General features: G+C 41.2%; 1 protein-coding gene across 2 annotated transcripts in view; it reads left to right on the top strand.

Moving 5' to 3' along the window:
• Positions 1-671: 671 nt before the first annotated feature.
• The window catches only part of RERG (RAS like estrogen regulated growth inhibitor), a gene marked incomplete at its 5' end in the record, with an annotated part of 107,216 nt that continues 81,243 nt past the window's right edge, over positions 672-26,644 (top strand). For both annotated transcript variants that reach the window (XM_080634853.1, XM_080634852.1), the window contains one exon: positions 672-732. In XM_080634853.1, coding sequence (XP_080490979.1) covers positions 672-732 — 61 coding nt within the window. The remainder of the gene's footprint in view (positions 733-26,644) is intronic.

Raw genomic sequence — 26,644 nt, 5'->3', positions numbered from 1 at the left:
TCTAACCCTATGCTTTGCCAAATGTTTGTGTATGAGCCGAGGCAGCTTAAATAAGGAGCACTAAAGAACATCTGGGTACAGATTTGTTTAGCAGAATGAGCAAGGTATAAGTGCTTAGAGATTTTTCTGCAACTGCAGCTGATTAACTGAAACCCTTCTGGAACTGGATGGCTTGAGGAAAGATCAGCTATCTGCAGGCACTATTGGTGAGTGCTCGTGGCTTTTTAAAGACGTTTGACAAAAGCTAATTCATTGGAGTTGAGGCAAATACAGTAAATATCAGCAATTGCTGCTGAAAGAGAAAGAACAAGTAAAGAACCTTGTGAGGCAGGTACTTTAGATTGTTAAGTACCTTTTTCAGAATTACAGTGCCAGAAGCAGACAGCAAGCGCTTGAAAGCTGAAGGTGGGTTTTGCATGAACAGTGCCAAATGTGTCAATGGTGTTACAGCAACATTTAAAGTGGGAATGTAGCATCACTTATCGTGACTGTTTAAAAAGGATGTGTATGTGAGGGAGAGCCTGGCTCCTTGCAGCTCCATCCTCGTGGTGTTCTTCTTCAGGCTCTGCATTGACGTCACAATGACATGGTGAAGCTGAAGACAGGAGCTGGGAACAGTTCTTCTGCCTCACTTTTGATAATCGAGTGAATTTGTCGCCATTCCTTCCAGCATGGCTAAGAGCGCAGAAGTGAAGCTGGCAATCTTTGGTCGAGCTGGCGTAGGCAAGTCAGGTATGTTTGTTCTCTGATTTTTTCCTTCTGCTTGTCATCAAGTAACTTTTTGCTCCCTCTGCGCAGACAAACTCTTTGTACAAAAGGACAGCTGTGATATTATTCTTGTTGGGGAGATCAGGATCAGGCCAGGAATTTTCTTGTCCTCGCTTCCCACAATGTTTTCTCCAGGTTCTTTAGAATAAAAGCGCGTTTACTGCTGTAAAAAAATGAAAACAACAAACTTCCCACCCTAACTCAATCCCACTTATTGTGAAGATTCCTCTTTTCTATTGGAACAGAATTAGTGATATTTAATTTGTCTCTTCATAGCTTGTGCTAGATGAAGGCATTTATGTTATACTTCCTAACCCCTTAGATCAAATCCTCTGTTAAATATTGGATGGCTTCTGTAATAGTTGTAATTCTGGTTTATTTCAATGGGAAATTTTAGACTCAGCAACTCAAAGAATTTTTATTCTCAGTGCTTTCTGGATTTACACTTTTACCAGGATACCAAGGAAATACGATGTGTAAAGTTTGCATTTGGAGAGATTTTCTGAGAAATAAACATAGTCTGGTGAATTCATAGCGTAGAAACACAAGGGGGAGGCATAAATGTTAAAAATCCATTTCTACAGACTTGCCTTTCCTTTGGTGACATGAGGAGCATAACGTGAGGGTTGCAAGCTCTATCAGGTAGTTTAGTGCTATTGCATTATCTTGACAACTCCAGGGCCACTCTAACATGTCCTTGCACAACAAGGATGAGGAAATAAGGACACTGAGTCTAACCATGCTCCTGTGCCAGTTTTGGAATTGTATGATACTATCTGTTTTAGAGAAATCTGCCCAAGAGAAGCCAGGAGGTAGGATGTACTGGTAAGAGCATTAGGCTAGACTCTCAGATGCTGTCAACCAGCTCTGATTCCCAGAAGTAACTTTTGTATTAGAAGTGCCAGGGTTCTGGCTCATAAACATATTATAGTTTCATTAACTTCAGAATGGGTTGTTTGTAAAAGCACATTCACCCAGAAGATATTTTACCAGAGCACTACCAGTGAAGTAGCTCTGTTAGCCTTCAGGACAAAAGGTGTATGTGAGGCAGAGGTTCTTGAAGATTATGGCACTTACACAAAGACAATGCAGATGAAATTCTACCTTTTTGAATAAAATACCTGAGGGAATGCTGATAACATACAAGGATAAGTTTAAACTGTTCCTTCTCCCCTGCTTTGCTCACCCCACCCCTCTTTTGTATTTGTATTTCAGCGTTCTCTCCAAGTTTTGCCAGTAACTTCAGTGGTTCTTCTTTTGGTTTGTCTGACATTCAGTTGACTGTTTCTGTTGTTGTCCAGTCTTTTGGCTGGATTCAAAATTATGCAAGAGGATGTTGAAGTATTTGCAGGAGAACTGAAACACCAAAAGACTTCCCTCAACCTGATATTCCTCACAATTTGAGACCTTTTATTTAAAAAGTACAAAAACTACCAGCTAAGTGCTTAGTTGAAATGCCTCACCAGCATAGGATTAACAAAGAACCTTCTTTATCTGTAGCACTGTTTTTGTAGACTTCACTATACTAGGATTTTATAGTAAAAATGTTTTCCTGTAGTCCTAGAACTGGGTGGGAGATAATTTTTGATGAAAAGCCAGTAAAAGCATCCTTAGGCCTTCGGAGTCCTCCTCCTCCTCTCTCTTTTCTTTTTTCCCCTTTGAGATGCAAGGAAATATTACATAAAATATGACTAAGGTCCTCTCTTTTTGACTGCGACCATGCATGTGAATCCATGTGGAAATGAAAGTGTGAGTAAGTGGGCAGCACAAAAAGGTGAATTTAAGGGGGTAGAGAGACTATAGAGCACTATCAGCTACCTTGACAGAGCAGCAACTGTGCTTCCCAGAATCTCCAGCTTGCTTATGAATAACCCCTATTGTACATTCCCTTAAAAGGATCCAGTTTCAACAGCTTGGCCAACTCCAGGGAAATAAGTGTGTGTGTCTGAAGATACCTATCTGCTGTAGCCAATAGCAGCAACAGCAGGAGCTGTGGAAGTGCTGTTACACCTTTGCTAAAAGCAGAGCTGGACACAAGTTCTCCAAATAGCTGGGTTTGCCAAACAAGTACCCTGATAGACCTTTTTGCAGTGTGTCTGTGTAATTCCTTACCTCTGTGACCAGTCTGTAGTACTTTGTTGAGACAGGATCCTGTGGCCATGAGTTACTAGATAGGCTTGGCCAGACAGCTGAAAGATAAGCCAGACTCCAGAAGCAAGAATGCAGGGCAGAATGCTGGAGCACACTAATCTGTGCAATAAAAGGGAGATAAAAAAGGGTGATAAATAAGGCCATTGGAATTGCCAGAAAGTCATACCAAAATATGGTCACTGGCTTGCTTTCTTGGCTCATCTTTATTTGCTGAGGAAGAGCCAGGCTTAGGTTCTTCGTCTGTAAGTGGCTCTACCAGCTGACAGCATCTGTGAAGTTACAGACACATACTGTAATGTCCTGGAGAGGCTCCTTTCCCAGTTCCTGTCTGAGACTTTGGGTCAGTGAGTCAAAGCGGCTATGAAGAAAGATGTGGTTTGCTTCAGGAGAATTAAAGCTGCTCCTCACACTCTATGAAAATCAATAGAACCGTTACCATTCCTGACGGCTGAGGAGCATCCTACTCTCACTGTTAATGCTAGACATCTGTTTACTGGGGTGCAAGATTCCTTGTTCTACTAAGTAGTTCCTTCTGACTAATCCAAGACTCTCCCAAACTTGAGGTGGGAAGCCAGAACACTGTTCACAAGTCAGAATAGTATTAGCATCTCATAAAAGAATTAAAGCCAGGGAAAACAAAACCTGTCTCCACTTTTTTCTGCTTATCAAGTTTGCATGGTTCAGAGGTTTAAAAAACAGACGGGGGAATAGCAAGTCTGAGTGTCAGCTTTTTATTGTCCTTCCTTACCTTGTCTCCTCCTGCCCACTGCATAAAGCCAGCAGAATTGTTAATCAACTCACTTGTTCTGTGTTGGTTTTTACTTAATGTAGACCTAAACCTTTCAAATAGAAAAGAAGGCGCAAACCAATTCAGAAAGGGGCACATAAGAATGATCTAGTAAGGCACTTAGTTCAGAATTACACTAAATCATGGATCAGCTCATCTGGGCAAGCTCAGTTGGTACGAGCAGCCCAACCTGCTCTTGTACAGTGAACTGGATGCTCCTCCATTCATCCGGATCTTATTGTATAAAAGTTGCATAAACATTGCTTTAAACTAGCTGAAAAAAAGAATCAGATGAGGAGCTCTGCTTGAGCCAAGGAGCACTTTGCTGCTGCTTCACTCGGGAAGAAGAGGAGACACTCTGTGGGTGGGAAAGGACATTGCTAAGCCCTGCTATAGATAACAGGGCTGCACCTCCTAATTTGGGTTAGAGTCAAGCAGCACTGAGGGAGAGAGTGAGCTTCTAAAGTCTTTTACTTTATGTCCAAGAGGAGCTTGGAGGGAGTGGAGTATTAAAGTTGAAGTGCATTACTTAAATGTTGCTGTTTAATTTTTTCTTCTGCCGAATCCTACAGTGTCATTCCTATAGTAACAAAAAATAGAATTTCCTAATAGCTCCTTTTAAAAATACAGTAGTAACAATTAATAAAGACCTAAAGACCGTGTTCTTCCATGTCATCACAAGGTACAGTACATGCCCAGAAAGCTAAAGAGGAGTGAAAATGTATGAACCAGAAGAAGGAAAAAAAGGGCATGTACTGGATAGCACTGCATGGCTGATGCTTTTCCAGCTCATAATTCAGTTGACTATGAATGCTCAAAATACCTCTGCTTAGGAGCCTTTCTATTTTGGCCAAAAAAGAGAGAATGTCCAGCTGCAGCATGTGCTATCCAATTTGCTTTTTTGCTGTGTGCGTGCCAGGTTGAATACTCCAAGTTTCTGCACTAGTGTGTATAGTGTGCCCAGCCATGGGCAAATGCAGTTCTCATCTATCTGGATGGGCCATGCAGCTGCAGCTTTGTGATGTGATGTGGAAGTGTGTGTGGCTTCTAATGGTGTTTGGCGAAAGGGAAAAAGCTTCCACAGGCTCACCTCCAGTAAATATGTGTCTGCTTCTAGGCAGCTATGCAAATAATTTTCTTATGCAATCAGGTACATGGGACACAGGGCTGTTGTCACCTTTAGATCCAAGCAATATCTGAGATGCTTGCATTTGAGCAAGAGGGCGATTGATAAATTGGCATCAGTATATATCATCCTGCAAAGAGCCTGTCCCATCTCAGAAATGAAGATCTCACCAACTTCAGTCATGTTAGTGTCACAGTTGGGGAATTCCTGAGTAGATGTAGATTTGCATCTGTTGGCCTAGGCTGTTTTCCCCTGTCTAACCGAGGACGGGAGAACAAACCTGGGAGAAAGATATCTAGATATGAAAGTTCCTACAGAACAAATTCAAGCAACAGCCAAACCATAGATGCCTGCAACTAATCTATTTTGTTTTCTTTATTTGGGGATATATCCAAAATACACTACCACGGATCACTCCCAATTGCAATTGGGCATGTGGGGAAGAGAAGTTAATTCAACACCACCCCCTTCAAAAAACCGTATGGGTTGCTGGGAAGGAAGCCCATTTCAAAGTGATTTTCTACTGCACAAATCCCTGCTTATGTTTTCTCCTGCTAGTTTAAATTTCAGGAACTTTTGGAGAGGAAATATGAGTTATCAAGGAGTGATTAGTTACCAAGCTTACAGCTCTGCTAGTAAGGCAGGAACAGCTATCACAAAAACTTCAAAGTCCATGCTGTACCAGCTGGTGTATCTAGTGAGGATTACTATAATAAGGTGCCTCTGAAATCCAAAACTGGTATGGAAGGAGACTGTGGATTTTCAGGTGGCATTTGTTGTTTCTTTGGGAGTTTTTTCCCAGGTTTTTTTTGTTATTGTTGGTGGTGGTTTGAGGTGTTTTTTTAATGTTTTGGTTGATATTTTACGCTGGTAAAGCAGTTACTTTTTTCCCCCCTTCGTTCTTAAGAATCGCAGTGACAACCAGATGCTTAAGTGATTATTTAGTGATCAAATTCAACACCCACTATGTTGTCCCCTAATATTTCACCAGTAAAGTACTCATTAAACAATCTTACTTTTTTGCATCACCTGGCTTTACACTTTTCAATCAGTTACAGGTTCACTGGAGGTACTCTGCATGTATATGTATACATGTATATGTATACATGCAGAGTGGAAATGTAACATGCTAGTAGAAATATAACAGTAATTAGGTCAGTCTAGGTGAGGTTTTGTGATGATTTCTTCCCCAGCAAACATGCAAATATGTCCCCCTGGAGCAGGGAATATTTCAAGGAACCTGCTGCACTAACATGACCTTTCTAGATTCCTGTCCAGTGGATGACACTGATGCCTATACAGATGGTGAGTCCTGGGTTCATGGATCAGTGAAATCAGTCAGTTACCCGTGAACACATGGCTCAAGAGTCCTTGCCATGCTGGCAAGGAGAGGGGCTGCTGTTGTAGTGGCCCCAATATGTGCAGTTTTGGTGCCAGGAAGGGTATACATTAACCAAGCACAGGGCTCTTCTGTGATCAGCAGTACTTGAAGGCACCCCCTGCATGCTGCTTGGGAAAGTCCTACCAGCCTTAACACACAGGTACAAGCTTTAGTCAGCAGCTGTGTGACAACCAGTCTTTCTTGGACTGTTTTAAAGCTGCGTTTGTCAGTTCTTGTTATGCTAATACTGAAGAGAAGGTACATCAAGAACTTGGGCTAGACACACAAGCATTTGTTCTGAGTGACAAGATGGTCCTCTTGTATCTATTACCTCCTTCCTTTCTTCCGCTTATTCCATGGTTTACTATAGCCTTGACCTTGGTGTAGAAAGTATTCACATTCATTTGATCTTCCTTCTAGCTAACCATGAAATAATAAAATGCAGAATTTCTCTAACCAAATGCCAACATTGTTCATTCAAGCATAGCTGCCTTCCCTGTTCCATCTCATTTAACTACATCTGACATCGGCTCTACCTGCATCCCCTCTGAGCAGCTGATGGCAGCTGTTAGAGCTAAGACTAGTCCTGCTGTTCTTTGTTTCTGTTTAGGTTGGGCTAAATATAGCCTGCTGTTTGATTACTGGGGAAAGGAATGCCAGGATTCAACATTTATGTGTGCAGCACAGATTTTTCTTTAGGCCTGCACCCAGCCACCCCTGCAGCTCTTACCTTGATAAGATAGCCATCCTGCCCACTTCTGTCTCCTGTAGTCATTGCCAAAGACAATCAAACAGCTTCCTAGTGGAGTCCAGGAATCCTTCACCACTTTACTGCAAAGCTCTGCAGTGTTTTGTTCAGTCTGCTCTTTCCCACCAGGTCAGTGAAAGCACTGGTATCTCGCAGGCTGCTGATCCTAATGAGTGCTTTCAGAAATGCGAGGATTTTTATTCTTCCACAAACTTACTCTTTACCTCCCTGGTATCTGGAGTCCCTGCCTACCCCTTGCCTTGAATATACTTTTTTGCTTCATTTCTTCTTGGCTGTTACCCTTCCCTTTTCCCTTGATAGTTTAGTACATGTTCCCTAAAGTCTGCATATGGTGGAATCACTTCCGATTTGTACTTTACATGAAGACTTCGTGTTTACAGTTGCCTTCTCAGCCTTTTCACTTCGTGCTTCCCCATACCTCTGTGCCTCATCTCCAGCTCTTTTGTTACTATTTGCCTATGCTGTCAGTGCATGATTAAAGACTCAGTGCATGAGATCAAGATGAGCTGACCTGACAGCAGTGATGTGACAAAGAACAGCCAGTCTGAAGTAGTTTCTACTGTCCTGGAAACTGTTCCCTGGCTTGAACTTTGAGGATGCTCCAAACTTTGACTGTTCTAGACAGATTAAAAATGGAAGCAGTGTATATCTTTACATAGCTAGTCCTGGTTACAGAAGTAAATTCATCTGTTTTGGCTTCGTAGCGGAGCAGGAGAAACAGGTTGTAATTGTATTTCCCAAGCAGACTTTCTTTTCCTGCATTTATCTGTGTGCCATCTGTATGCCTTTTACATTTACAGCACCCAAAAATAAGTATGTTAGGTATATGAAAAGCTAATACCACCTTAAAGTAGGAGGATCAATGAAATGCTTTAGGCTTCAGCTGAGCTGTGGTTGCAGGGCTGTCATTAGCTGCTGTTGACTGAAGGTGTTTGCGCCCGCTCACCACATGCCTGGCAGGCACTTCCAACACTGCGGTGAGGAGGGTGGAAGAGTTGCTGTAAGATAGCAGTGGGTAATGGAACTGCGTCATCCGCATCCACTTGCTGCTTTTCTTCCAAGTCTGTGTTTGTACAGCATTACTAAGATTCTTTTATTATACCTGCTTCTGCAGAGGCAGAGTTACAACTCTGGGAGAAGGCACCGCTTGGCTTTCCTTCACTTTCCACACACAGTTTGCAGGGCTCTGCCATGAGTGCTCCCTGTTGCTACTCTACTGGTTATGGGACTCCCACCTCACCAGCTCTCAACCTGGCCTCCTGTTTCAACTAGGATTTCTTTCCATTTGCCTCCATTAAACCAACTCGCCCCCCCTTTCCGTTGATTCCTACCTCTTCCCAGAGTCAGCAAAATAACTGAGAAGGGAGGTGCATCTGTTTCTATTGCCTTTTCATAATTCTGAATGGCAGAATTACTTCTTATGTTTGTTTCCCACCAGGTAGAGCATTCACACTGCTGGAGTTAGTCTCCAGCTGTTAGAGTTTCTAATGTGTTTGCCATGTAGGTGTTGGGAAATGCCATAAATTATGGTAGTGACACTGTAGATAACTCATATTCTGTGCATACAGTACAAAAAGATGAATGGCAAGAGAAGCATGAAGCCCTGGGGAAGGAAGTAGTGGATATATTAAACATATGTGCAGCTTCAAAATGCCATAGAAATTGGCTGCAGTCTCTGGTTGCTTTTCCAGAAATGTTACACAGTAGTTTGCACACAGAAAAATGAGAGAAAATGTTGAAAACCTCATGCCTGGTTTTGAAAGCACATGAAACTCCTGATGTACACAGGTTGTTTTACTGCTGCCACTCAGATGTTACCAGAAAGGAAGCTGCAGACAAGCAAGAACAGAGGCCTGGGGCAGCAATGCATTATCATATGGGAAGTGTTTAGATAAGTGGCTTTTCAAGTTTTCAAGCTGGAAGGATGCAACTGGATAGTACACAGGATATACTCTCCCAGGGAGGGAATTTCTTTAGCACTTGAAGAGCACATTGGTTTTCCAAAGGGCTGTGGGAACAAGGGCCACCACCATGACCCTCTTCTAAGGCACGTTGCTATGACTATCCTCAAGTGGTCAGTATGGAAAATGAGGCAAAGGAAGGAAGAAGCCTGATAATCTCAGGTCACCAAGGGAATTGTGACTCAAGCATTGCCGAAGCTGCTTTCCATGATTTCTCCTCGGGGCCAGGGCTGCTGAGAATCAGCCTGCAATAGGTTCCAGGCTAGCAGTAGTCACCCATCATCTGAGCCCTAGGCCCTATGGGATCCTTATGACCCTTTATGGCTCATCCGCTGCCATTAATTATTGACAGCCTAATAAGGTATGGAAATAAAATTTATTTCCATTAAAAACATATTTGGCAATCCAAAACGTAACTTTATTTTGACCCACAGGTCCACAAGCATAAAAGGAGCATGTCTTTACCTTCTTTCTCCCCTTCATGCAGCTGTATTTGCCATCTAACTCACAGTATATCTACAGTATAATCTATCATAGAATTGCACAACCCTGCTCTACCAGGCTGCTTTTGACAGCAGCTTATCTCTGTGCCTGCTACGGAAAACAAAAATCCCATTCCCTGTGATGGTGGAAGCCGCTTAAACAGAGCTGTCACCGTGATCTTTTCTTGACTGACCCAGCAATTGACCTGTGCCCTTGAGGGGCTTTACAAGTGAGAACTTCAAGTCTGACATTCAGAGCAGGAAACTGCAAGAAAGAATACAGAAGCCAAAGAATCAGAGTGGGCTATTTATTTCTTCACTTAAATAGGGCTGCAGAATAAATAGAAATATGTTGGAGAGTCACCACAGAAGAATGCAGTATTAGGCCCATGGGGAGCAGAAAAACACAAACAAACCCCCCCACACCCCACCCCACTGCAAAACTTGGGGCATGGGAGTATGAATGCCAAAACAAACACTTTGTGTCAACCAACCTCAGTGGCAGAATCTGAGACACCCACCACTATTGCTTAACCCAACTGGATTCTTGTGGTTACATATGCTGGAGCTGGTTCTGCACCAGGCTGAATTCCAGCATGAAACAATATAATAGTGATCCGCATCATGAGTTTGTCCCACAAGTCCATTAGGTCTATTGCCAGGCAAAGTTTAAGAAGTTTATCTCTAATTAAGAAAACTTGACCTTTATCCACAAGGAGCATGGTAGGTCACAGGATTATCAAAGAGGAATAGAAAGGAATGTCAGTGTCATTTATTTATTTAGAAGGGTGTCCTTCAGTGATGTGTGGTCTTACACGCTTTCTGGCAGTGGGTGCCTGCTTACCCCAGCCGAGGATCTGGCCAAACAAGCTTCTTTACAGAGCTGGGTGTGTGAAGTGGGCTGCCTACCTCCCACCGCCCTTCTGTGCACACACAATCACCTTTTCCCCTTGCTACAAGGGAGAAGCTGAGAAATTTCCCTTGTTTCCTGACAGCAGTCAACAAATTCATTAAATCAGGAGGATCGAGAGCTCTTGTAATTCATATCCTAGCAAGGGCAACTGTAGATGTGGCCCTTATATCCACTCCTATTTATGTTTACCTAGGTGATCAAATGACAAGAATAGGGAGCACAGCAAATTTCCCATTAAAATGCACAGGCCTGAAAGAACAACACCTGCCTCTGAAAAGCTGCAGGCATAAAGGCTGAAGGGAACAAGAGGCAACTTTAATCCAGCACACAGCTTACTGAATTTTAATTATAAAATTTTCCTATACTGTGTCCTGTTGATGATTGTGACTGAAGAAGTAGGCCTAGGCAAAAGTATATGAACAATCCAGCCAGAGCTACTGAACACAGGTTGGCCATGGATGGAAGACAATCCAAACTGAGTGTGAAGAAACCCATGCCTTTGAAATCTTGTAAGTGAAAAAACGTAAATCAAAATTCTTCCCATTGTCAGTGGAGGAAGGATGCATTAATGAGCTGTACTGGTAAGACATGAAAAGTGATGCAAAATTACATGACACAAAAACCAATCCAGACTCATTATTTTGCATGAACAAGGCACCTGAGCTTTGACTCTGCACCACTATGGTGCAAACCAGTAGAAATTCACGTATTGCCCAGTGAATCTTGAGAGGAGTTTGGGAATCTGCACTTTAACAAATACTTGTGTAGTTTGGACAGGTGTTATGTATAGCTCTGCAGACGTCTAGAGCTCCAAGGAAGAAATTATGCACTATTTCCAGTCTTTCCTGCTTGAAAAGGCAGACACATTGGAGTCTGAACTAAGAAAGGAGCTTTGCCTGTTCTGTTTTCCTGGTCCCCCACTACAGAATAAACCACCAAGTTATATAGGAATTGCGTTCTCCTACTTTATTTTCATGATGAAACCTCAGTAAAGTTACCTATTTCCTAAACAGTCATAGCACCTATGATGATATTAATCTATAAAATCATGGGCAGTTACTGATCTGCATGGTACAATTAAGCATCAGCTCTTAAGGAGGCTAGATTGGTATCCCTTTGAAGATAAGCAAGAGACAGATCATGGAAAATGCAGAATGACCTTAGAGTAATCTGTTAAGTTTTAGCACCTTACAGGTACGAAAAGTATCATAATTTGTCTGCATGAGGTATCTAGATACAGCCTGAACAAAGCTTCAGTATCATTAGTACTGTTTTCATGTTCAGTATCATACGTTTCACCTCACATTAGGTCTATATCTAATCTATATCTTATGCCTAATTTTATAGCATTTCTTTACTTGCCAAATTTTTACTGAATTATACATAAGGGTGGTGAAGCCCTGGCACAGGTTACCTAAAGAACCTGTGGCTACCCCATCCCTTGCAGTGTTCAAGACCAGGCTGGATGGGGCTTTGAGCAACCTGGTTTAGTGGGAGGTGTTCCTGCCCATGGCAGGGGGTTGGAACTGGATGAGCTTTAAGGTCTCTTCGAACTCAAACCATTCTGTGATTCTGGTAAGCTGTGAAAATTTTAATACCATCAAGTCTGAGAAATTTTGTTGCACATCAGAGTGCTGCAAGTATTACTTTCTGTTCTCATTGCTGCAGCATGGACAGGGGCTGGCTTCAATTAGAGGGTGGGGACTCAACAGAAAAGAATGACCTTCAAAGACAAGTTAAAATAATACATTGCCACCTTACGTACTACCTCTAGTTTTTGCACAGAGGTAGCCAATACTCATGTCATTCAAAAAGGCAGGGAAAATAAGATGACCAACAGCAGGAGCTGGAATAGGGCTTCAGGGAAATGTTCATTATTAAAACACCTCAAAGCTTGATTGTGCACTGTCATTTTCTGTTCATTCCCATTAATACTGTTGTGCTTTGTGAAGGTTGAAATGCTTTTGTGTTTTATAGTGGATGAAAAAAAAGTTTAGTTTCAAGCATGGGCAGATTGACATCGTGTGTTAAAAGTACTAAATCACTGTGCAATTCCAGGACTTCTCTGTTCTCTTTAATAGATGACTCTTAAGAAGTCAGGGCTCTACACACCTGTGACATTCTAAAGGCATATTTCATATGACATTTCAGAACACACTGAACCTGCTGATTGCAAAAATGCTCTTAGAGCTGAAACTGTTTTGCTCAGGAAAAGGTTTCCAAGGTTGTCACAAACGTAGGATGCTCAGTGTGCCTCCCAGAGTACTAAACCAATGAGTAGTTTTGCACATGGCTCTCTTGTAAGGCATAATCCAGTTGTACCTCTTCAGTTTCTGAAGAGTCTTAGGCACTTAACATCTTAGTGATGTTGCTCTTGTATTGGGAGAACAAAATGAATTTTTATTTACTTATTTTTTTCTTTTCCTGAATATTGACCTCTAGAGAAACTTGCCTACCTGAAGCTTAGAGCACAGAGTGACATTCTCTGATTCCCTACTGTATTGCAGGCTTTCTGAGGAGCAAGGCGAGTGTCCCAATAAAGTGGGAAAGAAATCAGTTTGATTCCTGTAAGCAAAGTTCCTGGACTGCTGGCTTTCAGCTATTCTAAAAAAAAAAAAAAAAAAACCAAAACCAAAACCAAACACAACAACAAACAAAAACAAAAACAAAAACAACCAAAAAAAAAAACCAAAAAACAACAAAAAACCCCAGAAACAAACAAACAAAAAACAGCACAAAAAAAAACCCCAAAAAACAACCAAAAAAACCCCCACCAAAACAACCCCAAAACACAAACAACCAAAAACTAAAAACCCACTCTCCCCCCTCACCAGGTTGGAACTAGATGATTTTCAAGGTCTCTTCCAACCCAAACCATTCTACGATTCTAAGTGTTATTTACTGCCTTACTGCAGTAGGACTTAAGCCATCTTTATCTCCAGAAGGCAAGTCCAAACAGTTTCCTCAGCTCATGAATTTGAAAGAGAACACTGTTGCCTAAATATCTTCACACAGGTAGTGTACTTGCTACCATACTTCAACAGTAAATGATTAAAATATTAAATCATGGAGAAACAATAGAAGCAACGTGAGATGTATATATGGACTACCTCTACTCTTGGAGAGTCAGTGCAGGGCTCTTTAGCAGTAGTCTTAGCAATGCAGAACTTGTCCAACTTTAGTTAACTCATGAACCACCTAGGATTTTATTCCTCAGTAGATTATTTCCCCAGCGACAAGCATTTTATGTCCTTCATTGCAAGGTGGTCAGAGTAGTAGATGACTGCAGTGACCCTTTCTGACTTGAAAAATGTGATCGTGTTGACCATGAGTACATTAAATTAAGAATTTTTCCCTGGTGCTTAGTTGCCTCCTCCCCCTTGAGCTAAATCACTTATATAGTCATGATCCTCTCCTCTCTGCTGCTTGAGTTTTCCTTATTCTTAGTAGAGATTGCATTCTATATATCTGATTATTCCTACATGCTGTTTTACCATATGGAGCCTCATCTTCGTTTCATAAAACAAATGATTTCCATCATACAGTTAGGAAATATCTTTATAGTATTTAAGGGAAAAAAAAAAGTAACTTTCTGTTAAATAAAATAAATACACATAACTTTATGGAACTAAATTGAAAGCATTAACTGAGTTAATGTTTCAACTGTGCTACAGGGGTGTTAATGAAAACTTACAGATTTTATGCATTTGAACTCATAAAAATGAGCAACAACTTCTACAGCAGTGGCTTATTTGCAAGAATAGGGATTAACAGGAGCATGTGGAATAGCACAATACAGATGCAATTTCTTTGTAAATTCACATAAAGATCAGAACAAAAATACAGAGCTCTCTGCTGACTCCTGCTAATGTGAATATTTATACCTCTGACCAGGGTGTAAGATTTGAAAACACACTGGCAAAAAAACTAAAACATTGCACAGAGGAGATCCTGCACATATCAGGGGAGGAAATCTAGAAACAGAGTTTTAGGAAGAAAAGTCTGTGTTAACACTCTTGGAAAATGAAAAGCCAAAGTCCCAGAAAGGTGGCAGAAAGGTGGGCTTCAGTTACAACTCTTCAAAGCTAGGTGGAAATTTCACTGAATTATTTGCAAAGGTGAAGAACATTAGTTATGGGAAATTGAAGACTATTATTTAATTTAATTTAAGACTCCACAAAATGCTAGACAAATGACCTTGTACAGTGCCTTGAACAAATGCTGTGATCCTCACAGATGGAAGGGGGCTGATATATAGGTGATATTTGATTTCAAATAGTCTGGATTGGAGCTTGTTGGTGCTGCTACTTCTGCACTGTCTTCTCATCTTAGAGGTGATAATCTGCTAGGGAGGTCCCAGTTTAAAAGAGTTTCTCCTTATGCAGAGGTAGCTCTGGGAGATTTGAAAAGCAAAGGTTTCAAGACATCTACTTGTGGAAGGGTGAGAAGGCAGATTTTTTGGGATTTTTTTTTTTTTTTTTAATTCTATCTCTCAAGTGAGAGCACCTTAGCCACTCCAGGGACTTCAACAGAATTGATGAAGGACAATCTGCAGTGACTTACAGCAAGACGTCCCCCTCTTCTTCTCCCCTCAAAAATACTGGTTTGGTTCTCTTCTGAGCTGCCATCATTATTTAGTTTTCATAGCAATATTTCCACAATTAAGAAGTATTGACAGACATCCAGAGATCAGTCCAAAGGAAACTTACACATTTATTTCTCTGGGCTTTGGAGGAGGTCCATGGACAGCAGAGTCATAGAATCATAGAATAGTTAGGGATGGAAAGGACCTTAAGATCATCTAGTTCCAAACCCCCTGCCATGGGCCATACCCACTGTCCATTCGTGGCACTTCCCAGGGAAGAAAGCAAGAGTCTGCAGTGTCCCCACACTCAGTGCTAGCAGGCTCTCTCAGAAAGCAGTGTAATGAATTGAAAGACAAAATGCTATTTAAAAGCGTGCATTGTAAAGGCAAACCCATAGATCTCGGGAGAAGTGTGGTGTGCTCTTTCGTCAGTGAGTGCTGTGTTGTTTTGCATTTAGAATTTGGAGCACTTCTTAGAAACTCTGTAAAAGCTCATAATCTGAAAAAGTTATGGTTCAAACCTTTTTTCCGCCCCTGCCTTGCAACAGCAATCAACTGCAAATAGCACAGCACCAAGATAGATATCGTTGCAGTAGCACATATTTCTCATACTGAGGACAGGCACTGGGCAAAGACATGAAGTGATACCAAGATGGTAGCTGTGCCAGGAGTCCAACCCATACCTCTCCAGTTCAATCTAGACCCTGACTTCTTGGACAAAGGGCTCTCTTGCAGCTGTGGTTTCAACTGCCGCTATTAGCACGTTAGATTTTTCACTTGTACAAATGCAGGTTTACCACAACCTACTGGCTTTATCTCCCAGATACAAGCACCAGCAGAGAGCTTATTACAGGACAGCAAGGACATGCCCACAATTGCAGTGTTTTTCTGTTCAACAGTGGTGTGATACTTCTAGATGAGCCTGACTCAGACTACTCAGTGGTGAAATAAAAAAATGGTGGTTTGTTGAGAGCTTTGGCAATTAAAATAATGAGACAATGCTAGTTACTGTCACACAAAGCTTCAGGATCACAGGTTCAGCGAGGAGAACTACTTAGCTGTGCTGACTCAAAATGCCGAGTGAAGTTAGTGCGGCTCCTGAATTTATTTCTCTGACAAGGATGAGTGTCATCTGTCATGCTAAGCCTCAGTTTTCAGTCTGACAGGTGTAGCTGGAAACACCACTATTCAACATAGCCTTAAATAGTACTAGGATAGTATTAGAGCCAGTCTTAAGTTTTAGGGCATTGCTTAGATCCAGCTGTTCAGGCTGAATATTTCCATGTTGGGTATCTGCTCCAGGCTGCCTGTTTTTTCCTGGAAAATGTCTGCAGAAGTAATACAATCATTTCTAAAAGCAAAGTCAGGAAAAAAAATAGGTTGTGTCTGGGTTAAAAAATATTCCTGCAGCTACTTCACATAGGTATTCCAGTATCATCATTCCCCAGAGAAGGAACTCAAAATATGACAGAGGCAGGCTAGCATATGTCAGCAAGATTATGCTTTTGCTATGCTTGTGAAAGTATACTTATGTTTGGTAGCGAGCCAATGCTTGAAAGTCCTGAGTTGTGTTTCATGTGTTGAAGCTGGGAGTTAAATTTTCCTCACAAGTTCATCCTTATGGAAAACATTCCAGCTCTGGATACAGGACTACCTTTTCAAGGAGACACGTAAGGAAAAAAGTGGGCATGCTGGCATTATTGCTTTGTCCTTTTTGCTGGCACAATCACTCTGAAGAAGTAATGAAGTGTATGGGAGACAAAAGTCCCAAAACCTGAAAAGCAAACAGCAATTTAGGATTAGGATTGCCTTTCCATTAGTTTATTTGAAACAGATTTGTGCCAGGAAGCAGTTCTGGAAGCTGAAAATGTAGCTCACAGCCTCAGAGATCAGTGATAAAATTTCAGTCACTTTACCTCATTTGGCATCCAAGTGTCTGCACATCAGTGTGAGCCTCTCTCTCTCTTTCATGCCTGGGCTTCAACTGAGCTTTTTACACTCTGTCTTTTTTTTACAACTAGTAAAAAAAAGGATAGTGCAACTAGAAATAAAGACTGAATCAGCCTCAGACACTTAAAGATGCTTCCCTGCTGGGCAGGGCCATGACATCAGTGGGAGATCTCCCTCCTGCTACTGCCTGTGTGGTAATTATGCTATGAATAGGTTGAGGTCTCCTGTATCAAGGGCCATCAGGCCAGCTAGCACCTCTCATCCGCACAAAACAAACCAAATCACAGGGCTGAGGTTTAGCTCACTGGTTCAGAAGAAAATTTAACTTATACAGTAAGTATAGGGAGACACATACACATGCATGCGCACAAATACATCTGTCTCCAAGCATATTTTGGCAGCTTGGGTTTGTGGCCTCATATTCACTGTCTTTTGAATAGCCCAGGCAGAGCCTGCTGTCTTGCAAAACAACTTCCAGTTTTCAAACAGCACAAATGTTATACAGGCTATTTATGAATTTAAGAAATTGAAACACTGATAACAGAAAAGTCTGACTTTGTAAGACTTCAGAAACATTGGCCACTAAGGGGATATCACAGAATCATAGAATAGTTAGGGTTGGAAGGGACCTTAAGATCATCTAGTTCCATCAGGGTATCATTTATTTTTCTATTGGTTCTAAGATCCTAGATAGAAGCCATTCCAGAACAGTTGTTTTCATCCACTTCAAGCGAGAAATCAGTTCCTTGTGGCCTCTGATTTTTTATTTTTTTGCTTTTTTTTTTTTTGAAAAAGAGGCTTTCTAGTGCAGGGCTGCAATGTCATGTTCAAGTGAGACCAGCGAGCAGCTTTGGAGGCAGTTTTAATACTGAGTACATACAATGCAGCAGCAGGACCAGATGCCATTGTCAGTGCATTAAATTAATTCTAGGTGTTCATCTTAGTTCTAGGTGTTTGTCTTAGCTAAATACCTGTTAGATGCTAAGAATTGGCAGTAATCCAAATGCCTTCCCCAAGATTTAGCACTTTCACGGCAGCAAGAAAGCTTTTGTTTAGCCTGAGATTCCAGTTTAGGCTGCTTCAAATGAGAAGCACAGGGCACTTTGTGCTTTGGCATTTACATCAGCTCAGCAGCACGCTGCTATTTAGCTTTGGTGGAATTTTATAGCCTGCTTCACTGCAGCAAGAGCAGCAATGTGACGAATCTTTTTAAATAAATCTCATCTGATGGATTTGCTGGCACCTCATTTAGACTAGGGGTGAAAAGTATCCCACCCTCAAAGCTCAACACATTTACCACCTACATAGGCACCATTTAACACCACTAGCACAGTTTGGACTAGGGAATTTATATTAAAAATACATGTACTGTGTGGGGACGTATCACAGATGAGCAGTAAGTGCATGCAGTGAACAACAACATTGAAATGAGCTTATATTCAGTATCAACTAGCTTAAGTCAGAACCTTACTACACAACTAGATAGGTCATCTGCTGCTGTGTGTTTTCACTCAAATGCAACAAATGAATGAAATGAGTGTTCTGAGGTTCATCTGCTGCTGAAACAAGCTGCAGGGAAAATAACTAATTTAAGGGCAACTTCAGTTTCATGTTCATTCACAAAGTGAGTTTAACCCAATTTCTTTTTAAAGCAGCTTGCTCTTTCCTTCTCCCAGCCCCCCTCTCCCCAAAGCTTTCTGCTTTGGCACTGCAATACCAAATAAAGCTGTTTGAATGGTACTTTTTGCCTTGTCTGAAATTGCCAATGAGAAAAATCTCTTGTCCTAGTGAGAATAAGGCCAATTTTGCAGATTCTCAAAAATCAAATAGTTTTTGGACAAAACCCTAAAATTCTGGGACTTTATCCATTTTGGACTTTCGCTTGTGCATTACTCAGGGGAAAAAAAAAACCAAACACACCAAAAAAAAACCAAACCCAAAAAAACCAACAACAAACAAAAAAAGGAATGGGTTGGTATGTGGTTCTTCATCCCATGTGCCATGATATCTTAATTAAGCTGCACCTTTCTTTGCTTAAGCCCTTAAGTGTGTGGAACTGAAAATTTAGCTAAGAGCTATTTATAGGATAGCGTTACTGATCTTTGCAAGTGTTAAGTTAATCATTCTGACTGTTGCCTAGTATATCTGCTAGGTGAAGCAAAACTCCCCTCCAGCATTTGGCCCTTTACATAGGAGCTTAAGGGTGTGAAATTGCCTGTCTCTTGCCTAGGCTTTGTACGCATTGTCACAAAGGAGGTTTTTAATGGATTTCCATTTCCACCCCCTTACTACGTGTTTTCTTTCTGTTCCTTCCAAGATATTCCTAGTAGAAGAACAATCAAAAGGATGTGTTACAGCTCCTGCTGCCTTTCTTTGGACGCAGCCTTCTGCACTGGGTGCTTTTGTGTCAGCCTTTTCCTGCTCAAAGCTGTGCTTTACTCAAAATTTTCTGAAAGCTGTATTAATTCAGAAGTGTGAAAACAGTATTTATATTAACCTGAGGCATATTAATTTTGCATCTTTAATGAGTCAGAATAGTCAAAATAAGTCTGATCTTTAGCAAAGATCCAGGAGCTGTCTGCAGATCTGAAATATCATGTTATTTCTCTATTTCATTATGGAAGTTTGAGAATCATAGAATGGTTTGGATTGGAAAGGACCTTAAGATCATCTAGTTCCAACCCCCATGGCATGGACAGGGGCGCCTCACACTAGACCGTGTCACCCAAGGCTCTGTCCAGCCTGGCCTTGAACACTGCCAGGGATGAGCATTTACCACTTCCTTAGCAACCTGTTCCAGTGGCTCACCACCCTCATGGTAAAGAACTTCTTCCTTATATCTAACCTGAACTTCCCCTGTTTAAGCTCCTTCAATGTATTTCTGTATTTTTGTACAAGAAGAGATACAGGAAATTTTCGGAAAAGCTTGAAAGTTTTTGAGCAGTGGGCTTAAAATCTATTTAGAAAGGGAGAAAGTTAACTGCTTTACAAGTTGGATACAGAGTATTTAGTAATTTTCTTCCTATGATATAGCAAGAGAGCCTTTTTGCACCTCCCAGAGAATCATAATCTGACCTGCAGTGTCATTCATATAAGTTCACATGAATGTTAAAAGGTACTCTCAGTGAATTTCAACTGCTAAAGAGAACAGATGTAATACGAATACATGTATGAGTATTGTGTTTATGTGCACACAGCATATGAATGACAGTGCTAAAGTCCGAGTGTGTCTACACTGATAGTTAATTAGCAACTGGAAAAAATGCATATATTTTGGTATTTAACCTTGGAGTCAGGTTGGTGTAAAGCTCTGAAGTAATGTCACATTGAAATGTTATCCAGAAATTGTGTCTTGAAATGAACCGCAGCAAGCTGTGGTTGACAGCAAAAGACTTTGGTCCTAGTTTTCTAGCATCTGTTCTTAATTCTGCTGCTATTTATTATATAACATTGAGAAAACTTCCATCATTTTGGGGTTCCTTGCTCACCATCCTATGCTTAGATACAAGGCTTTATTAATCTCAGAGAAATTATTACAGTCCCTGAACAGAAGAAGCTATACAAATGCAAAGCATGGATGAAAAGAGAAGATTCCCTGGGGATAGGGTAGGAGAAGGAAAAGGTGGAGATGAGTCCTGCACTCATGTGATGCATAGTTCTGCAAGTGTTTCTGCAGGATAGGTAGCTCTCAGGCTGGAGTCGGAGATGATCATCTGTGACTGAATTTGCTTTGCAGTCAAAGGAGGTTAGGAGAGAATTAGAAATCAGGGGGATGTCACAGCAATTTTACAGTGGGACACTGGAAAAATAGGACTTCACAATTAGAAAGCTAAAGGTAGAAGGTATGATCAGGGTTTACACATCATTAAAATGGTGGGCAAAGCAAACACATGAATACTACCGTATGAGGCCACTTGATGAAACTAGTGTAAGACTAGCTTAAAACACATTCAAGCAAGTAGTTCTTCAAAGTAGGGCTAGCAAAATCCTGCAACTCTGTGGTAGAGTTTTAAAAGACAGGCAGCATCAGCAAGTTCAAAAAAGGATTTACACAAGTTCATGGATAACAGATCTACAAGTGGATTTTGAAAGCAGAGGGCATGGATGAGCCCTGTAACATCCTCAATACAACAATTCTCAAGAGTGGACCACAGAAAGCATCCAGGCTTGCATGCTGTCCTGAAACAGCATCTCCTTTTGCCACCATCAGAGATTAAGCACTTGTCTAAGATGGACTGCTGGTCTGACCCAGGAGTGTATTTTGTACGCTCATGTGCTACAGGGAGCAAATAATACAAAAGTCCAGTAACTTTACTTGCTGAGGGGTTTCCTAAAAGATACCCTTTCCTTATTAACTCCAGATTTCTAAGTATCACCAGATCAGGGCTAACCACTTCCCTGAACATATGCTATTTCTGCCCACTCAAAACAAGGAGGCTTCATTTTTTAAAACTCACATTTTTCAATTAGCTGTGCGATTAAGATTCATTTATTTCCTGTTTGAGAGGTTTCAAAATACACCTGCTTAACATCTTCAAACTTTCCTGCATAAGCAGGGTGGCTGAACATACATCTTCATGACTTTCAAACAAAGCTGAGATTCTCAGAGCGCCTGATGCCATCAGTCAGGGCTGCAGCAAAGGTAACTAATGTGAAAAAATTGTGGTAAAGTCATGAGGGATGGCAATACTTTTGCAACTAAACAAGACTGCAGCTGGCAGTCAGCCATTAGATGATTCTATATTCATTCAGCTTCCACAAATCAAAAAGACTTCTGGAATGAATCCATTTCAAAGGTCTGCATCAAAGAAAAGCAACCATTGCAAGTGGCACTTGAAGTCCCAATACAGGTATTAAAATAATGAATGGCACTGAAAGTCTGTTTTCCAGGCAGGGGACCCCTGTCACCACAGGCACTGCAGTAAGGGGTGTTTTTTTCTTGAAGCTGAACAGATGAATTGTGCCTTAAAGTCTATTATCTAGAAACTTCTGCAATACAGGCTGACCACACAAACTGATGTTGGTGAAACAGAGAGCAAGATTGGGCTAGTTGCGTTTCAGTTTAACATGATTCTTAAGTTGTTGGCTTATGTTTTATTCTGCTTCTGCCTGGCTCCTTTCATTTGGAAGAGCACTTCATCTGGAAGGCACAGTTCTGTGCTTGCAGGGCCATATGGTAGTTGGCTATCCATAGAGTATTCTTTTCACTTGGCAACCTTGGAAGCAGGGATAGACAGCCCTTGTAAGAGAGACAATAACACACACACACACACACACACACACACACACACACACACACACGCCTAGTCAGAAACCTAACAAAATTTTAAGCTAGAGCTATTCAGAGTGTTGGAAGGATTTTTATTTTGGTGGTGGTTTTGTGTTGTTTGGTGGTTTTGCTTGGGTGGGCTGCTTTGTGGTTGTTTTGTTGTTTGGTTGGTTTTTTTACCAGTCACCCAGATTCCTAGGAGTAATTTCTAAAGCATAAAATCCCTCGATATGACTGTAGCCCAGCAGAGAAACCAGGCCTGTCTAATAGGAAACAAATACTTTAGCTATACTACTGTGCTTTAGAACATCCTTATCAAACCCCTTTTAGGACAAGAGCATTCTTCAGAAGTGCCCTACCAACCTAAACGCACAGCCTTGATTTTGTAAGTCTCTCAGTTAAGAGGGCTACACATTAGATCACTAAAGCAAGAAGGTGCACAGCCTGCTTGTGCCCAAGCACAGTGTGACTTATTTTGAGGAGCTGAGCTGTAAGGTATGTTCATTGTCTATGTCTTCAGGTGCCATAAGGGGCACAGGTAGCCAGGAGGTTATCTGGACATCAGTGGGTGCATTGTGTAGTTTCCAAGTCTTATGATGCTTTATGTAGAGCAGTCCTAGTCTTAAAAAGTAGCCCCATATCTACTAATGGGAGCTGCAGACTAGGAAATAGGAGGCTGAGAGCTATCGATTAATAGTTCACTCCTTCTATGACCTTGGCAAGTTACTTAATCATTTGCTACCTCAACTTCTCTCAACCCCTGAAGAACCTATATATTTCCTTCTTCCTCTTTTCCTATGCCAAGAACCAGCAAGCCCCAGCAGAGAGTAGAGGACTTTCTACTGTTTGCTATAAGGCAAACAAAAAAGATGAACAAAAAATAAGCGGATGTTTGTATACTGGTGAGCGCCTTGTTTGCAGTGCACCATATGGATGCAAAGTTTTCGTCTGGCATATTCCTACAAGCAGATGCCTGAAGGAGCAACTGCTCATCTAAAGTTTTTACTTAGAGGAACCTCCCATTTAATTTACACCACAACCTCCTGTTTCTGTAACATATGGAAATTAAATGTAGTTATGACTCAGGAGAATGTTTGTCTTTAAAATTAAAGGGCTTTCCCTGAATGCAGTTCCTGTGAGGAGTTTTCTTTGTCATCTTTCTTACAAACCATTTGTATAGTTTGTGCGTGTCCGTAGGTTATATTTTATATGTCAGCAGAAAGCTTGTACTAATGTTTTGGAACACTGATTCTGGAGACAGGTTTGCCATCTCAGTTGGTTTCAAGAGCAAATGAAGGCTTAGGTATGAGACCACCTGAATGGTTTGGTTCTCCCACTTTCTATCTGCAAGAAAGTTTGTTTTGCAAGTGCAACACAATGCTGAGTGAGGGTTACATGAAGAACTAACTGTGGGGCAAGCAATAATTTCACACCATAGTTTATTAGCTGCTGTGTTGAAACAGCCATATGTTTGCATGTTGTTACCCCACAGAAGATGCAAGGTAGCTTTAGTGGGAGATGAACTTCCTTCTTTATTTAGGAAAGGCTATGCATACAGCAGCTGGTACAAGGAAAATGGGACCATGTAGTGTCTATCCAAATTTGTCTGGTCCTGATTTGTTTTCATTCCGTATGTCTTACAATGTAGTTTTCATTAAGGAATAGACGTCTTACTCTGAAAGCTAGTGAATTGAAGTTTCCCATCTGTCACAGACTTTTTGTGCAACCTTAGGTCAGTCACTTCACCTCTAGCAGGATTATTAGGATATATCTTTATTTCAATAAAGCCTGGGGAGGGTAAATGCTTTCAGACCTTTAAATAGTTTAGTGTCACAGCAGTGGGAGGCTCCACATATCAGCATATCAGCTTAGGTTGTAGTTGTGTAAAAATTATTTGGAGGAAATAAAAGATATATTAGCATAAGCCAATAGAACAGAGTGTATTTAGGGTTGCTGAGGAAATTAATTTACTGGTAGAAAAAGCAGATGAGATTTCTTTTACTGCTGTCTACCTCCTTGGCCTCCAGATTGGTTTTTCCTCAATATATTTTAATGCCAAAATAATTTTCTTGTATTAAAAAAAAGAATCTTTCTGCAATGCTCTCTGAAGAGCTACGCTTAGGTTTAAATGACTCTCCCACCCCATTCTATTTGCCATGCACAGAGGGCACCTTTGTTTTCACTTTAATTCTTTTCTTCCATATTTTACCAGTTAGTTTCTTGACCATTTCCAGGTATCACACAAACCACCAGCAATTCAGAAAACTCAGGCTGAGAAACATCATTCTAGAGGCTACTGCAATATCAGAGAAATGTTTAGAAGCAACAATATGGGAAAAGGACATGTTCCCCAAGGGAGACAAAGCCAACAGTTAGCAAATTTTTAGATAAGGAAGTTGTTTCTTCACCTGTACCTTCACCATCCTGTCCAAACATCTCTGGTGCTATCCTCAAAGGCAAGTTTTTTGTCCATTCACCAGGCACCCCATGGGCACCCAACAGAGCGTGTCCTCCATGATGAATCCTGAAGACACTAGGATTCAAGGAGCCTTCAACTCTGGATGCTCTGAGTGCTGCTGCTTGGAGCAGAGAGAGTCCACTACTCGGAAGTCTTTGCTATGTCCTACAAAACATACCCCAGTGCTCCTGCATTTCTTCCCATCTTGCTGTGAGGCTTTTCTCACCTCAAAAAAGAAGCACCTCGCTAGGCACATGAGCCCATACATTGTTAGGACATGCTGACCTTCACTGAAGCACATTCAAAGAACAATATAGTCAAACACCACAAGTAGAACCAGAAAAAATTACTGGGACTTATGCTGCTAGGGAGTCTGTGCAGTTGAGAGGATGGGACATTGGTGTTTTTTAAGACAAGTGTTACTAGAAGGGAAAGCGCCATCCCTGGGTCCTTGGATGAATAATTGCTACACAGAGTATTTCTGTAGCCTCAGCTGAATATGGGCATGTCTCTGTTCCCAATTTAAGCATGCTTGTGTTAGAGCAGATCAGCATCCATGGATCCCTTTGCAAACAGTCTGGATACTATACATCCTACTGTAGTACAAGTTTTTGTCAGTAAATCAGTAATTTGCACTGGGGCTTAGCAAGACAAAATGCCAGTAATGCAAATTGGTACTGCCTTGGAGCAGAGGGTTGACTTATTTGGTACCTGACTCAGGAATGTGGAAGGACCCTTCTGAAAAATGTGAAGCACATTGGCTTCTAATAGAAGAACATTCTGCTCTTTATGCAGCAAGGGGCAGGCTCACATGTTTCCTTTAAAAAGACTAGAGGTTAGAACATGTTTCATAACAGAATGTAGGAGACTCAGCAAGTTGGTTTAAAGAAATGTTTTTGCTCTCAGTCCATTTTAAACTCTCCCTGTGCTTTTCCCATTGGCACTGAAGCATTCATCTGAAATAGTTCTCCCCTGCAGAAGTTTCCACCCCAGAGAATGATGTAGTTCAAAGAACGTGTCCATGCAACAACCCAGTGGTACTTATTAGCCTGAAGATGTATATCTGATGCCCTTTTCCTATGGCAACTAAGTAGGTTGAGACATTAAGCCTGCCTGTGAGCTCCAGGGTGCACTGAGGAATAAGAATGTCTCTTTTCAAGAGCCAAGGTTACAGACAGAAATTTTTTCAGAAGTCACTGCAAAGCAGTGAGTTAGGCAAAAAGCATCCCTACTTTTACCGTGTGAAGATTGTTGATTAAGAAATACTATATACATACCCTGCTCCACACAGTTATTTAGTCAGGACAACTTAAGCCAGATGACATCATTAAATCTGCAGTGGAAGCCAAAGCACCTTCCCTCAATATTACTGCCTGCATACATAGTGGCTTTGCAGCTATAGGCATGTCAGGGAAGATGCACAGAATTTGTTCTCCTAATGGACAAAGATGAGCAAGCACAACCTTAGAAGTACATTGAACCTAATTCATCTTCAGCACATTACAATGACAGACAGCTCATAGATGAGCACATCTTGCAAATAACTGCTGACATTTCGAGAAGACAAAGAATTTGCTCTGGAATGAGAAGGGACAGTGTTAACTTGGAGCATAAGGACTGTTCTAGAATAGTTCTCTAAACAACTGTCCTGATTTTAAACCTAGTCTTTTATGATTTAGTTGAATTCCTTTCCAGGTATTTGTCCTTGTTCAAAGTAAAGCTACAAGAGGTCAAGCTGTGTATCTTCCATTTCCCACAGCAGGGATCCAGACATAAAACACAAGCTCACAATATTGCGTGCATGGTATCAAATGACTTCTCTACATGTGGAGCTGTCAAAGTGAAGTTTTGCATCCTGGTTTACAAGCCACCATGATCATACTCCCTTTTCGGAGGGCCTATGATGCTTTACACGATTTTTCTTACAGCTTCTGCATAAAGATTTGCAGGGGTGGTTCAAGATAATGAGACAAAGTTTTCTTTAGCTAGAGCTCAGGACTATGGAATTACACTTCATTATCACTTCAGATAATGTCACCAGGAC

The sequence above is a fragment of the Psittacula echo genome (assembly GCF_963264785.1).
Source record: "Psittacula echo genome assembly, chromosome: 1".
Classification (NCBI taxonomy): domain Eukaryota; kingdom Metazoa; phylum Chordata; class Aves; order Psittaciformes; family Psittacidae; genus Psittacula; species Psittacula echo.
This window is presented reverse-complemented; position numbering and strand designations above follow the sequence as displayed.